A 15,973-nucleotide genomic window follows, 5' to 3' on the forward strand; every position below is an offset into this window, starting at 1 on the left:
TTATGTATATATTTTCAAGGCTGAAAGGCAAGGCATGAAATTAAATAGCTCAAATAGCTACTTAATTTTCATTCTTTCTGACTTAAGCAAATTAAAGCATTTTCCTGGGTCTTGGATACTGTGCCTATCGTGCCTAATAGAAATGTCAGCTCTGGTTGGAATACTTCCTAGTCAAAAGTCCTAACTGTTCAGCATGCCTACGCAAGAGCAGCTATTCACACAGTAATGTTTAATTTCAGAATGTGCATATCAAAGGTTGCAGATGTGATGCCAGTGAGAAGAATTAAAGCATGGTAGTGCCCTATGGGTGTGGGAAATTTGTGTATAAGCTCAGGGGAATTCTTAAACTGTACAATTGTTTTTTTAAAAAAAATACAGATGAATTTCCTCATTTGAGATAAGTTGTAAACTCCAGCATACCAAGTTACCCTACATACAACATCTCCATCTTGTTGCAATTATTTTTATTAAAATTGCGTGTTCTTCATGTTTTTATCATTTTGTGAGCTATAAACAGCTACAGTATATAGTCATTATAAATGCATAAATAAAATTAAAACTCATTTTTATTTCATTGTTCAAGGTTATGTCAATGTAGTTATATCACTCTGATTTAAGAATAATTCCCAAGGCCCTAGATCACTCAATTTTTAAAATGTGGATTAGAGGCTCTTTCACCGAAAGAAGTCTTCCCAAAACTCAAAATGCACAGTAAGTGTTCTCAATTTGGAACATTGAAAAGATTTTTAAATGAAGCATTACACTTTGCTCAATTAATAACATGGAAAAATGTTAAATTACAGCGCTTTATAGAAGTAAAATAAGGCAAAAACAAAACTAGGTTTTAATAGTATTATTGAGAAAGATCATTATGATGAAAATTAGCATAAATATATTGTTCTTATCTCTTTTTCCATAATAATCTAATTCATGATGCGTCAGACTTATATGTATGCAAAGCTAAACAAAACAATTCAGTATGTGACTGTATGATGAGTCTACAAAACACTTTATCAGAGAAAGTTGCTCTATATGGACTATTGGGCAAACTAGGAAGAAAAATTCTGGTTTCTAGTCTAAAGCCACCAACTGAGACACTCAACACATTCATCAGAAGTGAAACTGCTTTATCTTGTAAAAACAGGTTGAGCAAACAAAACGTATTAATGGAAACCATTTGATAAGGGCTGACACAACAACGATTTGCTAGTGCAGTGAAGGGGACTTTGGCATTACCTTAACCTTGGTAGCAGAAGGAAATATGTCTACCACAATTTGCCAAGTGATGGGCTTTTGTGTCTCAGCCCTTGGATTTGCGGGCTGTATTGCGTCCACAGCAATGGATCCATGGAGCACCCAAGATTTATACAATAACCCAGTGACATCGTTATTCATGTATCAAGGCCTTTGGAGAACTTGTGTGAGCCAGAGTACGGGTCTTACTGAGTGTCGGCCTTATTATACAATTCTTGGGCTTCCAGGTATGGTCAAAGCTACCACAGTCATAAAATAAAAGTGAATGCTTTTTGTAATATGGCAAAAACAATATTTTAAGCAGCTTGCCTATATAAGTGATGATTATATTGACTACAGTAAGTAGATATATGTACTTTTAAGGTATTGTTGTCATTACAAAAGTAGTGAATAGAAAATACTAATGTTTAAACTTTGTTACCATTACAAAGGAAAAGAAATCAAAATTGATTTAAAGTTGTTAGCTTTCTTTCTGAGCCTGGTTTTTATTTGTTATGTTAAAACTAATTTAATATATACTTATTCATTATCTACTTATCTGAGTAAAAGGCATGAACTTTTTCCCCCAAGACAGTCTGATATTTTCCACTATGAAAAGTAGATTGCTGGCCTTAAAATATGAGAGAATAAAAACAGTCATTTTAATTATTTAAAACTTCCACATTTTTATCAGAATTTCCTATGGTATTAATGTTGTGCCTAACTCATGAGAATATAAACTTGAAGGAAGTTAGATATACACACAGCAGTTATTGAAAAAAAAGAACTTGAACTACCATTTGAATTGTACAAATAAGTTGCATATTATAAAACAACTCTGAGATCGATCAACTTTTAGAAAAAGCTCAATGAAACACATCAACTAGTATGTTAAAAGTTTTGTTTTGTCTAGCATGTTTTTTTCTTCCTATGGTCGCATATCCTTCTTCTTTTTTATTGTTCTACATTTTTTGGTACAAATTATGATACTCATTATGAAAGTATGTATTTACATGTATCATGTTAGGAATTTGAACTTTAGATTTAAATTACAAATCTAATTTACAGAATATCTTCTAATAGTCTTATTTTAGTACTAAAATAACTGGTAAAACCATGATTTGGTTTTACTTCAGTATTAACTATTTCATATTTTTAAGAGCTTTTATTTTTAATGTATTTATTTATTATTTATTTATTTATTTTTCTGGATGTGTTTGTTTCATCATCAGAAATATATCGTACACTTGGAATTGTTGGACAAGCATATGATGAAAAAAGTAGTTCTGAGCTAGACTGCGATGCTATAAATCTTAATGTTATTGATTTAATTTACTAACAAATGTTTACATTCCTTTTTTCAAATAAATTTTAAGATTTAATAGGTTATTTTTCAGTAAACATTTCTATAAACAATGATTTTGAAATTCATCACATCCCTATCTATTGAAAAGGATGCAAACCCAACCAAAATATTATTTTTTTATATCACAAAATGAGTTTAGAAGTAGCAGAGTGTGAATATCAATATACGCAGGAATGAAGTTCTACATCATTTTGGTCCCAAGTTTACTTCTAAATTATACTTATCAAACAACTACATAATCTGTATAAAACATAGTTTGTTTCTTATGTAATTCCATGTAAAAAGTAACAACTTTACTCAGTTGTTTACAATAATTGTATAATACTTATTACAATAATTATTAAAAGGAAATAAACTATTGTATTTAGGCATTAAGAAGTTAGAAGTTATCTTTAGCAAGTGAGTGATAGATTTTTTCTTGGGAGAAAGGACAAATAAATCAATAGTGAAGATATTTTATAAGAGGAAGAGCAGGAATAATATGAGTTCTTGATAAATATGCTTTCCAAATTTACTAGAGTCATCATTTCAACATTTCCAAGCTATGGAAATCTAACTCTGGCCTTCTCTTAATATTAAAAATTGAATAATTGCTGAAGCAATGAGAAAGAAGAAAGGAAATCAACCAAAATTTATGAACTAAATTTTGTCCATAACAAACAATTTACACAATATAATTTTGAAAAAGTAGCATATAAACATGTGGCTCATCTAGTGATTAGCAACGTATGCCAGGAAACTTCTGGCTTTTTAGTTCTTGTTTGGATATATTTTATTTCTGAATTTACAGTACACGTCTTTACAGAAGTAGGACCCAGTGCTTGTAATAAGATTTCCCCGTCAATTAAGTATATGCAAGAATATAGAATGGCAGTCCAAAATTGGGTTAGAAGAGAATCAAAACAGTAGATTTCTTTGCTTCTTTTCCAGTGTATGGAAGCAATAGACCATTACCTTTTTACCTGGCAGATATATTTCCAGTTTTCATATTAGCAGTAATGATACAAAAGCTGAAACTTGTGAGGTTTGTACCCCTGATTTTTATGCCAGAAAGAGACAGGGGATTTACAAATTAGAGAATAATGGCAAGATTTCCAAGGTCGGGAAAAGAACAGCTAAAATACCTGTTAAATTGAAAATGTGGAAGGGAGATGTACTGGATTTATACCTTCATAGGTTTCTTATGTGCTGCTAGAAGCAGAACATTTTCATTTGAGAACTGAACTGGTTACTAATTGGCTTCAGTAGAATTTGAGAGGTTGGTTGTTGCCTTCACAGCACTTCAGAATCCAGCCCTGGACAACTGAAATATTAAGACAAATATAACATTGTATAAATGATCATTCACTGAATAATTTGTTTTTTGGGGGGTTTTTTTGGAGGGGAGAAGCATTGTAAGGCTGATATGTATATAAGACTCTGAATGTTACACCAGGTTTCTACAAGTTGGGAAAGAACAATAACAAAAACCAAGGGACATTTCAGGGTCCAGGTGCTACATGCAAACATAGAACTGATAAGAGACACACGTACAGGCTTACAATTTAACTTTGTTCTACCAGGAAAAATGGATACACATGAAAAGACTCTATGAATGTGAACTCTTTTGAAAGAGATTTGGGATTTGCTTAAGAGATTCAGCTATTTCCTTCTTTCCTATGGATATTTTACACTAGCTTTGACTAAATTTCAACCTAGATCAACATCTAACTGCTGACTATTATGGCTATGCCAGATACTTCCAGGAAATGAATATTCAGATACTTCTAGATCAGGGGTGTCAAACTCAGTTTTATTCAAGGTTTGTGTTTGATCTTGAAAAGTGGGGGTAGCTAGCTTGACTCTTATTGGGGGCACCTGTGGTAGCCCAGCCAGGGCTGGGGGGAATCCATTGTCTCCAGAGGAGGAAGCCGAGACCAGGGAGAGTACCAATCCCTTGTCCTCCAGAGGAGGCTTGCCGTCTGCTGGTGGACAAGTGCTAAGGCAGGACTTTCCTTCCTTCCTTCCCTCTCTTCCTCCCTTCTTCCTTCCTTCCTTCCTTCCTTCCTTCCTTCCTTCCTTCCTTCTTTCCTTCCTTCCTTCCTTCCTTTTTACCTGCTTCCCTGGCTGCCTGACTTTTCTTCTTTTTCCTTCCCTCTTCATTCTCCTTTCTTCTTCCTTCCCATCTTTCCTTCTTTTTCCTTCCTTGCTCTCTTCCTATCTTTCCTTCTTTTTCTTTGTCTTTCTTCTTTGCCTTTTTCCTTTCCTGTCCCTTCTTGGATGCCCCATTTTCGCTGGCAGAGGGCTGCAGGACGTCGTCCAACCAAAAATGGGACCGGTTCTTCACTGTTTCCAGGGCATCCCCATGGGTCATAACTAAGCACCCACGGTCTGGATCCAGCCTGTGGGCATTGAGTTTGACACTTCTATTCCAGATACACAAGTATCTTGTGTGTGTTTTTAAAAATAAAAATATGACTTTTGACATGTTTATTCTTTTTGTGACTTTTTTGCTGTATGCTACCCACAGTTACTTTTTGTGAAGGGGGGCAGTTTATGAATTTGATAATTAAACAAATAAATTCTTAGCCAGATAGCTCAAGACAGCAGAGATTCTGCTAGTCAGCCTACCAATAGCTGGCATTTGTTGAGAAAAGGCCCCTGAAGATTATACCGTAATAGCAAATAGGTTTCCTGAATTCAGTTAGTCTTTTTTTCCTGAAGTCCCTTAATACTAATGCCCATTAAGGTCTTGTGTTAGCAAACTGATCATTCAGCTTTCTCTCCAATATTTTCCTACCATTCCTGAGTCTATGATGAAAAAACAGTGGCTGACACCCAGATTACTTCATGGTTATATACAGAATTATGAACAATGTTTTTATGTATTCATTCACTTGAGACATTTTTCTCCATGTCTCCCTCTACTACTTTTTCCTCTTTTTAACAGCGATGCTCCAAGCTGTAAGAGCACTGATGATCGTGGGCATTGTGCTGGGTGCTTTTGGTCTCCTGGTGGCTACATTTTCTCTGAAATGTTTACGGATGGGCAACATGGAAGATTCTGCAAAGGCAAGCATGACTTTGGCTGCTGGAGTCATGTGCATTGTAGCTGGTGAGTTAGATTTTATATAGATTCCATCTATTTTAAAGAGGTGTTTGAAATTAAAAGATGGAGAATGTTTTAAAATGTTACAAGTGTCAAGAACTGTTAGTTGACCACATCCCCACCACTTCCCAATTACTAAAAATTGCATAAGGTTCTGATAAACTTACCTTAGCAGGTTACCTTTCTCATACCCAGTTCAAACAGGCTTTTACAGCTTTAGTAATGAATCCCTGATGGGTCTTATAAGAGCCGGTATCAGAAGATCACATCTGAGACACATTCTCGTATTTGAGGCTGAAGAGATTTGCAACAAAGGGGATTTTGTAGGAAAAGGTCATCAAATGTACTGTCCCCCCCATTCACCTACAAACACTGACCAAGCCACCACCACTTCACACTCCATTCACTCCTAGCCAGAGGTGGTACTCAGCAGATTGTGACCAGTTCTGGAGAACCAGTAGCAGAAATTTTGAGTAGTTCAAAGAACCAGTAAAATCCACCTCTGACAGGGCCTGCTCCCATCTATTCCCTGCCTCCTGAGTCCCAACTGATCAGGAGGAAATGGGGATTTTGCAATAACCTTTCCCTGGAGTGGGGAGGGAATGGAGATTTTACAGTATCCTTCCCCTGCCATGCCCACCAAGCCACGCCCATTGCACCATGCCATGCCCACCAAGCCACGCCCACAGAACCTGTAATAAAGGTTTTGAATCCTACCACTGCAGTCCTAGCCCATTGTCATATGCAGATTTCAGGGCAGGGAGCTGGAGATGATTGTTGCCTGCTATTTCATATATTGTTGCTTATAATATTTATAATGATTTCAATCGATTTCACAATTTGCCTGCTGCTTAAAATTATTTGTTGAGAACAGATCTAACAAATTATTTCTGCAGGACATTCATGTTGTCATGAAACAGAAATCCACCAGATGTGTTTAGTGCAGTACAACATCAGAGGGTGTAATGGTTGGAAGGGACTTGGAAAATTGTCTAGTTCAATCCCCTGCTGAGTACAGGAATCCAATATTATGCATGCCAAATAGAGGACCATTCAGACTCTACTTCAATAACTCTTTGTTCACTATTGAACAGCATCTCAGGAAATAAGATGTCCTCATCTCCAGCCCAAATTTACTTTTTTTAGTGCATGTCCATTGTTCCATTTTTTTCCTTTTGAAAAAAACAACAACAACTCTAGACAATTTCATCCATCTTGTGCATGATAGCCCTTCAGTACTTGAAGACTGAATGTTTTCTTGAATTCTACTTAATTGATACGCTCTGAACACCCTCCAGTTGTCAATGTCCTTTCTAAAATGTGGTGGCCAGTACTAGATGATATATTTTATGTCCAGTTTTACCACCACAGATCAGAAGGGAACAATAATTTAATGTTTGGTCTCTAGCAAAACTCAGGGTGATGATACAGATGTAATTCAAGGACACCTGCATTTGCTTCTAGGTAGTTCTTCAATGTATAGTGTATAATTAGGAATCTAGTGAACTGGGCGCCTTTTCATTCACTTGTGCTGTAAACTGAAACAAGGTGTTCTTTGCTGGATCTACAATTTGTCTATATATAAGTACCCAATTCAGCAATGGATAAGTAAAAGCTTCTGGGAGTCCCAAAAAAAGAGCATGAAGATAATTGATCATTGTTCCTTCCTAGCAATAGATGATTATGGTTTGAGGATATAGTACACATAGCAATGATATTCCTAAACTTCATGAATATTACAGTGAAGTAAACCTACGATATTTCCTGAGAAATAGAGCTTAAATTTGGTAAGTGGAGGTTTAAAAAAACCCACTTGCATGATCATAATATTGCCCTGTTTGCAATTACATAATAAATAAAAAAACTGTTTTTAAAGTTTTGATAAAGTACAGACTCATTGGGTCTGACTGATACTAAAAATCTCTGCTCTGGTTTGATAGGTATTTGTGCTATCTGTGGAGTATCTGTTTTCGCCAACATGCTTGTCACAGACTACTGGATGTCAACGGCTAATATGTACCAGCCAGGAATGATGCAGTCACTCCAAGTAAGGTAAGTGCTTAGAAGGAAAATGTTGCTGCTCTTTTCTTAATATCAGCACCGAAATAGTAAGCTCATTTTAATAATCTTTTCGCTCTCCACGTAATGGACTGTGAGAATAACCCCGAGGAACAGGGTGAAGAGCTGCAATCAGGACTATGATCAGAGAAAAGAAATTTCCAAAGCAAAATTATAATTCATCTACTAAGCCCTGGCCTTTCCCCCAAGACATTTGGACCCAGACTAGCCAAGGCTTTTTGATCATCATTTTGTATATCGAGGTTTTACTAACATTACATGGTTACTTTCCCCCCCTGCATTTTCTTTGTTTCTCTTATACGTTGCCCAGAGTCAATGCTTCAGTTCGAAAGGACTATACATCAATCAAACAAACAAACATTTATTTACTTACCGGTATTTAGCATATGGAAAATACATGGACTTATTTGAAAAAAATCAAACATTGGGGTGGTGTAAGCTCTTGATGGGCATTTGGACACAATGTGATGGATATTTTGTTGAGGAGCACCAGAGCATAATAAGATAGGTAGGTAGGTAGGTAGGTAGGTAGGTAGGTACATACGTACGTACATACATAATTTATATCCTATAAACAAGATTAATATATGTAATATTATTTTCTCATGTTAGAAATTATAATTTGGTAGCATTTTGGTAGAGTTTCTGGGAATCACATCCACGTTAAACAGGAAATGCATACCATGGAATGGGCAGGAAGAGTGCTTTAGTCATATTGCAGCTAGTGAGGCAAATTTGACATCCCGGATTTAAGCCTATCTGAGTTCAGTGGAATTAATTCAGAACTAATTTAGTCTGGCCCAGTTTATTCAGAAAATTAAGCCCTGCCTTTTCTCTTCTTTTTGCAGATACACATTTGGCTCTGCTCTCTTTGTGGGATGGGTTGCTGGAGGCCTGGCCTTCGTAGGAGGCATTATGATGTGTGTTGCTTGCCGAGGACTGGTACCTGAAGAGACCCAGTGAGTGCTTATTCTTATACATGAACAATGTTGTTATCAGGTTGCTACAGTTGTTGGTGCCAGTTATATGATGAAGGACTATGGAAGATTATTTTCAGTTATTCTACCTTTATAAAAAAAAATATGAGCAACTTTTACAGAAAGATGCAATAACAATCAACAAACAATGTTTAAAATCAGAAGCAGGAGATAATCAAGAACAGTTTTGGAAAAAATACAGCACATAAATTTGTTTCAGTATTAGTTGTTTGTATATTACCTTTTCTCCTCTAGTTGATTTCTTTAGTAGATATCCAGTAAAACCCAACTTTTATATTAAAAAGAATACCATTATGTAGCACAGTAGTAGTTATTAGTACTACTATAAAGTACTAATAGAAATACTTGTAATTCATACTCCTAGAAAATCACATTTAATGTGAGAAAAAATAGATTATTCATGTTTTCAAATGTAATTCAGGCAAATAACCCACTCTATTGCTGAATTATGAGTTTGCTTATAGAAATGAAGTTTTAGGCATGCAAATTTCTCCCACAATAATATCACAAGAAGACCAGCTCTTTAGTGATGAAGCTTGATTTTTATGTGGTTAAGCCACTCATTCCCTGGAAAGTCTGCAAAATTCCAGAGACATTCTCCCCTCATTTTCCAGTTGATTATCTATCATTTTGGTGTGTAGAACATTTTGTTATTTTCATTTACTTTTTTCATTTCTTTCTAATGCTTGGACACTGTTATGTTGGCCAATGTGAGAAAATTAAAGAAGTGAGTAATTACTTGGCAATGGCATTGTTGCCCAAGCCCATGAATAAGGATTGTGACTTAGTGTGGAGTCTCTCAGTTGGCTGGAGATGATTGTTTGACTAGTTCTAAATAAGGTGCATAATACTGACATAGTTTTAATTCATTGTAATTGAGAGAGTGTAAAGGTAAGTAAGAAAGACTTTGGGAGACTGGGCAAAGATATGCTGCCAAGGAATGGGCATATAAGAGACAGCGTAGCTTTCTACTGGATAGTAGGTGGGGCAAGACACTCATAAGAGACCCTTCCTAGCTTCCTTGCTGTAAAATATATGGGTGGAGAGAAATGTACTTTCAGATTTGCAATCTGAATTTGTCATGTAGATTGCAATAAAATAGAATTAAATCATCTGATTATTATTCCTATATGGTTTTCCCTGGGAGAAAATTTATATTATATAGTTGTGTAGTCACTAGATATTTATAAAGTGTAGAGAACTATATTGAAAAAAAATAGTGTGGATAACTCCAGGATAGACTGTTACTTCCCACTTCCACTAAATGACACCTTGATTTACTTCTCTTTCAGTTACAAGGCAGTCTCCTATAAGTCTGCTGGGTATAAATCTGGAACTGCTTATGAAACCAAGAAGACTCCAGTAATGGATAATAATACTGTCAAAAGTGATGAAGGAAGACGTTCCTACCCTACAAAATATGACTATGTATAGAAATTGCTCTGTTATTATATAGCTCCACACTCTACTTGTTAAAACTTTAGCTTTAGTCGAAACTAAGTGAAGTGTTAACGGTATGTTTCATCTCTCTTTGAATTATTCTTAGGTTTGCCCTTATGATGCTGGAAATCCTTATCCAGTTGTTTATTAATGTTTGCTTTATGATTGTGAAAATCGTGGTAAGCTTGAAATGAACTGATTATTTCACTCTGCAAATAATTGCTTCCTTTTCAAAGTTGAAAACACCCCACTGCCCATTTACTATATTTTAAATAGGTGTAACTATATAGTAAAAAAATGGACATTGCAGTGTACAATATTGAATCCATTTCAGGTTCATGGTTTGAGACTTTACAGCAGTGTTTTTAAAAGTTTTGAGAATTTAAGATGTAAGGACTTCAACTCACAGAATTTCTATGCTGGCTAAGGATTTCTAGGTGTTGAAATCCACATATTTTAAAGTTCCCAAGTTTGAAAAACACTTTACAGTTTTGGACAAATCTTGATAAACTACTCGGGCGTTTACCTAAATCATTCAAAATTCAATCCAAGTTAAGAAAATTAGTTTATTTTCATTTCTAAAAGTAATAGGTAACATTAGAATGAATTAGGGTGAATATGAATAACATAAAACAAATACCCTTGCTGTATTTCAGCAGGTATTATGTTCTAGTGTGTTTTCCTTCTTAATTCATTAACTCTTACAAAAACACTGATATAATAAACATAAGTCAATTATTGTAACTTGCTTACAACAAATGTTTCCTTTATTTTTGAATACACTTTCAGCCATGGCACATCTTGTATGATGCAACTATGTTATAGTTCTTACACTTCAGTCTTGAATACTCTACTGACAAAATAAATTTGCAACATTAGTATCACATATTGTCTTGAGAGTGCATTACCAAGGTAACATTGGTCTGCAGCATTTTATCTTTTTGTTTAGGATGCTATAGTTGGAGAACAGCAAACTCAGAAATTAAATCCCCTGCTAGAGGTGTATCATTTTGGATGTGTGTGGGTTACTTTTTGTTAAATTTCTGGTTGGAACTAAATTACAAATGTTTATAATCCACAGAAACTTCAAAGAAACCTAGAGACTTGTATTCATGCTTATATTTTCCAGTGCAGTTTTCCTTTTCTTCACATTTTTGGAGGCATTTTTAATAGAATATATTTTGTGAGTTTTTTTTTTCTAATATACACTTTTTAGTATTGTTTTATATTACTTAATTTTAAAACTGGATTAAGTGTTCATGTATTTTTTGTCTTTTTGGGGATTCAAGATATGTATAATCATTCAGACATTTTGATGGGCCATATTTCTCACTTATTCCTAATTATTATTAGCTTTCTTCCAAGCTAGTAGTTTTTAGAATAACATAGAATAAAAATGGAGGTCAAATATAAAAACAAAATAATTAAAATAAGTATTTTGAGTTCAGTGAGTTGTTTAACTTGCATAGAACTGTAACCTAGTTAAAATTCTTTTGCTAGATATTGATAATTATTAATTTGACAATGCTACTGTTTTGCTTTCCAATCCTACTAATGAAAACTTCATTGTTGCCATTCTTCAAAAAATATTTAATGCTATCTGTTGTGTTTAGAATTAATACTTTGTCTTAAAATTGTGCAGTTCTATTATTTTTATAAAATGAAGCAAATTTTATAGTATTTTCCATAAGGTTAGAAATCTGAGAGTCCAACTTCTATTCCATTGCACTGATCTTTGACGGAATAGTGTGAGAGAGGTCTACACTATGTGACTCCATAGAAGTTACATTATATTCAAGCTTGCCAAAGGAAAACAAGGCAATTGAATCCTTGAAGGCCACAAAAGCTGCAGGAAGAAAGAACAGTACTGTTAACTTTGGACTGAAAGAATAAAACATTTTCCATAATCCATAGATTAATAAGCCAACACATATATTATAGTAGAAAATAAAGTCATACTTTTTGAACTACTCTTTTAGTGTCTAGTATAGTTAGTGTAACTGCTATTTTAGTTTCACTTTGTCTTACTCTTAACTTACTGTATTAGCTAAAGCAAAAATCATGGTTTGTTTCAAATTATCCAATTAATTGCAAAGCAATCCAACTTCTTCAGTTATAAAATTGAGTTAATTAGCATATTTTGTTTTAAACCATGATATCTGATCTTTATAAAAGAATAGGAAAGAGGAAGAGGAAAAGAAGTCCACTTCGCTAGTCTATTCGGTCACCATCTAGGAAGTCCAAAGCATGGTCACACTCATTCCAAGCCTTATGTAATGGTTTAGCATTATATAATTTGATGTGAATCTATGCTGGCAGTCATTTAATCAAGTGACCTACATTGACAAGATCTGTTATTATTTTATGAATACATCTCATATTGACTTGTTTCCACAAAACTGATAGTATAGAATGTTGAAAATATTGAATGTTTGCTTATTAAATTACTTACAACCAGCACTTTTGTGTGTGTGTGTGTGAATGTGACTGTTGTTACAGTCATGCATTTTCTACTCCTGTAGAAAATGAGCTTTTGTTCTTTGTGTCTTCCATTGAAATTACTATAAAGTTCTTTATACAATGCCAATAATGGGACTCCAAGTATTGGCATTTATTGTTTATCCAAGTGCATTTGGTACTATCAATAAAAAAATATATAAGTATTGTTGATCCCATAAGAAAACTAATATGTTGATAACAGTAGAAATATGGTTTTCCAAGCTTTGATTTTCCTAGACTTTATCTGAAGCAGCTGAAACAATTTCAAGTTGAACAATAGGAACACTTCTGCTGCATCGTGACATACAGTAATAACCCTTTAAAATATTGTACTCATACTTCACTGTTTTGTCCCCCATTTAGGTAACTTTAAATAGTAGCTTGCTTACTGAGAATCTGAGCACTCAGCCAGTTACACTATGCACGGTGCTCCCAATGTCACTAGGATGTTACAAAAGAGATAACATGCTTACATTTTTGTCTGCAGCACTACAGAATTACCATGGCACCATTTGAGATAATCTCAGGCACACTTGCAATGTGCCAATTATAATAAAGGTCAATTTCCCTTTCTTAAAGGCTACTAAAACACTTTCCAACAATTAAGAGGAACCTTGTCTAATCTTTCTCCTTTCCCTTCTCCCCTTCCGTCCCCTCCTCTCCCTTCTCCTTTCCTCTTCTGTACTCCTTTTTCTGCTTTCAGTCCATTTCAATTGCCTGACTAGTTCCTGCAGTTTTTTTGGCAAGATATTTAGAAATCTTTTGCCCTTGCCTTTTTTTCTTGCTGCAAGTGACTGGCCCAAAGTCAGCCAACTAGCTTTGTGTCTAATTTCCCAATTTCTAGTATGATGCCTTCACCATTAGACAGACTGACTCATCTGTTGTACCAGTTATATAAGGATTCCTAAGTAGATTTTTTAGGTTTTTAACAGGTATAACAGATTATATTTTTTTTACAACTGAACAACTGGAAGAATTGTACATAGCGATATACAGATCATGTTCAGAAACAAAGTCTTGGGGTATATACCACACTCAACCATTTTAGTTTAATTATTCTTAAAGTAAGAAAATGATAATTCAAAGATACTGTAAAACCCTGAACTGAAAAAATAAGCATCTCAAAACAGAAGAGTCCATTAAAGTTTAATGAAGATTAAATGATTAATGAAGATTAATGAAGATGTTTCACAGACAGCTGCCACCCTCCCATCTCTCTCTCTCTCTCTCCGCCTCCCCATCTGACCTCGGCTGCTCCACGGCGGAGACCCCAGAAGGCAAGCAAAAAAAAAAGGGGGGGGCTCAGGAGTGGGGGAAGAAAACAAACCCCATCATGTTCCTATCTGTGAAAGCTCCCCGCTCCCTTCCTGGGCAGCCAATTGCCAGAGAGGCAGTGTGTGTACGTGTGTGTGTGGGGGGGGGGGGTTGGCAGCCCGCGGCGCGCCTAGTCCGCTGTGGAACGCGCCCAGCGCTCGCTCTCTCGCTCTCTCCCCCCCCCTCCAATCTCCCGCTTCTGCTTCGGCCGGCCAGCAACTTGTCCCCGCTTGCCCGGGGACTGGCCTCTGATTGGCTGGCGGGGAGAAAGCCTCGCCAGGGAAGGAGGCAAGGACTCCGCGGTGATGTCATGGGGACGGCGCCCCCAGGTAGCGGCGAACCGAACGCGCTCCGTCTCCACGGGCTACCAAGGCGGCCGGGCGGGCGGCCGGGGTGGGAGTGGGGTTTGGACCGGAGAGGCGGCTCTCAGGTTCGAGTCCCGGGGTTGATCTCAGGCTGCGCGTGTGGGTGAAGAGGCAGCAGGGATCATGGCCCCCGGCCGCTGCAGCGATCATGGCCCCCGGCCGCTGCGCGGCCCGGTGCCAGGTACTCCACGGCCCGGCACCGGTCCGCGGACCGGGGGTTGGGGATCACTGCATTAAACCATACTAAGTCTTATTGTGCTTTATTAATGCAAATATAACTTGCTTCCTTTCTCCACATTTAGAGAACACTGTCTGAACCAGTAGTAGGCATGTAAAGTTCTGCTTTTTTTGCAATACTGTGGGAATACAGTTTCCTGATTTGCTTGGAGTTTTGTGTGATTTCATACTTTTAGCATCCACTTTCTCTCTGTTCTGTTAGGAAAGAAAATCATTGTGCCAGTGTTCTTTTGACTTACCACATTCATGGATAGGGGAAGTCTGCCAATTTACACCATATAAAGATCAAATCCGAAGATTCCAGACAACAATTTTCTGAATGTTATTGAATAAAGGATCCATACAAGTCATATTATATATTAACATCCCTATTTGCATAAAATGCATCTTCACATTGGGCACAGACCTACCCTAATCCCAGTGGTACATGCTGGTAATAGGATTTCATTGTCTTGGGTTGTTTTCAAGTCTCATCTTTGCAAAAAGAAACACAATTATTTTGGATTAAGCTTTTGTTCATTTCTATTTCCCTTGTGGGAAGGCTAAATTTGTTGTCTCATGTCATTACAAACAAATCTTTGTGCCAAAGAATTATCAGGGTACCTGTTTCTCAATTCAACTTGATTAAAAAAAAATAAGTTCCTTCCCTTTAATGCGAACTTTAAAAAAACATTGTCTGCGATGGATTTACACATTTATTGTGTTCTCTAAGTCTGTAATCTCTTTACGTTCTTCCTTTTCTCATATGTATTATGAGTGAGCAATACACTAAGAACATGAAATAATTTTAATATATTTTTGAAAAGGTAAAGTATTGAACTTTCAAACAAAAAACAATTGCGAGTGGTTACATCCATAACAAAGACAGAAATGCTTAAGGGGATCTATTGATGCTATAAAGCAGATAATACCACTTTGTCAAATATGCTATAAAAGGCACACTGCTATTAGTAGGCAAAGAAATAGGAATGTTTAATTGGACTATTTTTATAAGGTATTACTTTCATATACTTTCATTTCTGTTACATTGTTTCATTAACCTATTCTTTTAAACATTTTTAACATAACAAATCCTGAGATCTGCATGATTTCACAATTGATATTAGTGAATAAATATTAATTTTGTCCAAAGTATACATTTCAATATGATTTCTAGTAAAATAAGTGTCACTTTTCAAAGTATCCATACACTCATTAGCCCTAGATAAAGGTGAAAATAACTCAAATATCCATAATGAAAAACCTGCAGACAACAAATAGAATGAGTTTGGAAAGCACATTGCTGAGAAGACTTAGGGAGTTACAAGGGTTATTAATCATGCTTGCCTAGTCGATTCTACCAGTTATACATGTG

At 35.8% G+C, this 15,973-nt stretch overlaps 1 protein-coding gene across 1 annotated transcript; it reads left to right on the forward strand.

The window, feature by feature from the left end:
* Positions 1 to 1,261: 1,261 nt before the first annotated feature.
* CLDN18 (claudin 18) lies at positions 1,262 to 10,198 on the forward strand. The gene is made up of 5 exons (XM_032224865.1): positions 1,262 to 1,481; positions 5,529 to 5,693; positions 7,628 to 7,739; positions 8,615 to 8,725; positions 10,057 to 10,198. The coding sequence occupies exons 1-5, from the start codon at positions 1,262 to 1,264 to the stop codon at positions 10,196 to 10,198; spliced, it is 750 nt and encodes a 249-aa protein (XP_032080756.1).
* The last annotated feature ends 5,775 nt before the right edge of the window (positions 10,199 to 15,973 follow it).

Source organism: Thamnophis elegans, chromosome 10 (assembly GCF_009769535.1).
Source record: "Thamnophis elegans isolate rThaEle1 chromosome 10, rThaEle1.pri, whole genome shotgun sequence".
NCBI lineage: Eukaryota > Metazoa > Chordata > Lepidosauria > Squamata > Colubridae > Thamnophis > Thamnophis elegans.

Bases quoted from the DNA above. Each gene is read 5' to 3' on its own strand.
- CLDN18 (XM_032224865.1), top strand. From the start codon at position 1,262: ATGTCTACCACAATTTGCCAAGTGATGGGCTTTTGTGTCTCAGCCCTT. The intron at 7,740-8,614 runs GTAAGTGCTTAG...TTCTTTTTGCAG, and splicing joins ATGCAGTCACTCCAAGTAAG to ATACACATTTGGCTCTGCTC. The intron at 8,726-10,056 runs GTGAGTGCTTAT...CTTCTCTTTCAG, and splicing joins CTGGTACCTGAAGAGACCCA to TTACAAGGCAGTCTCCTATA.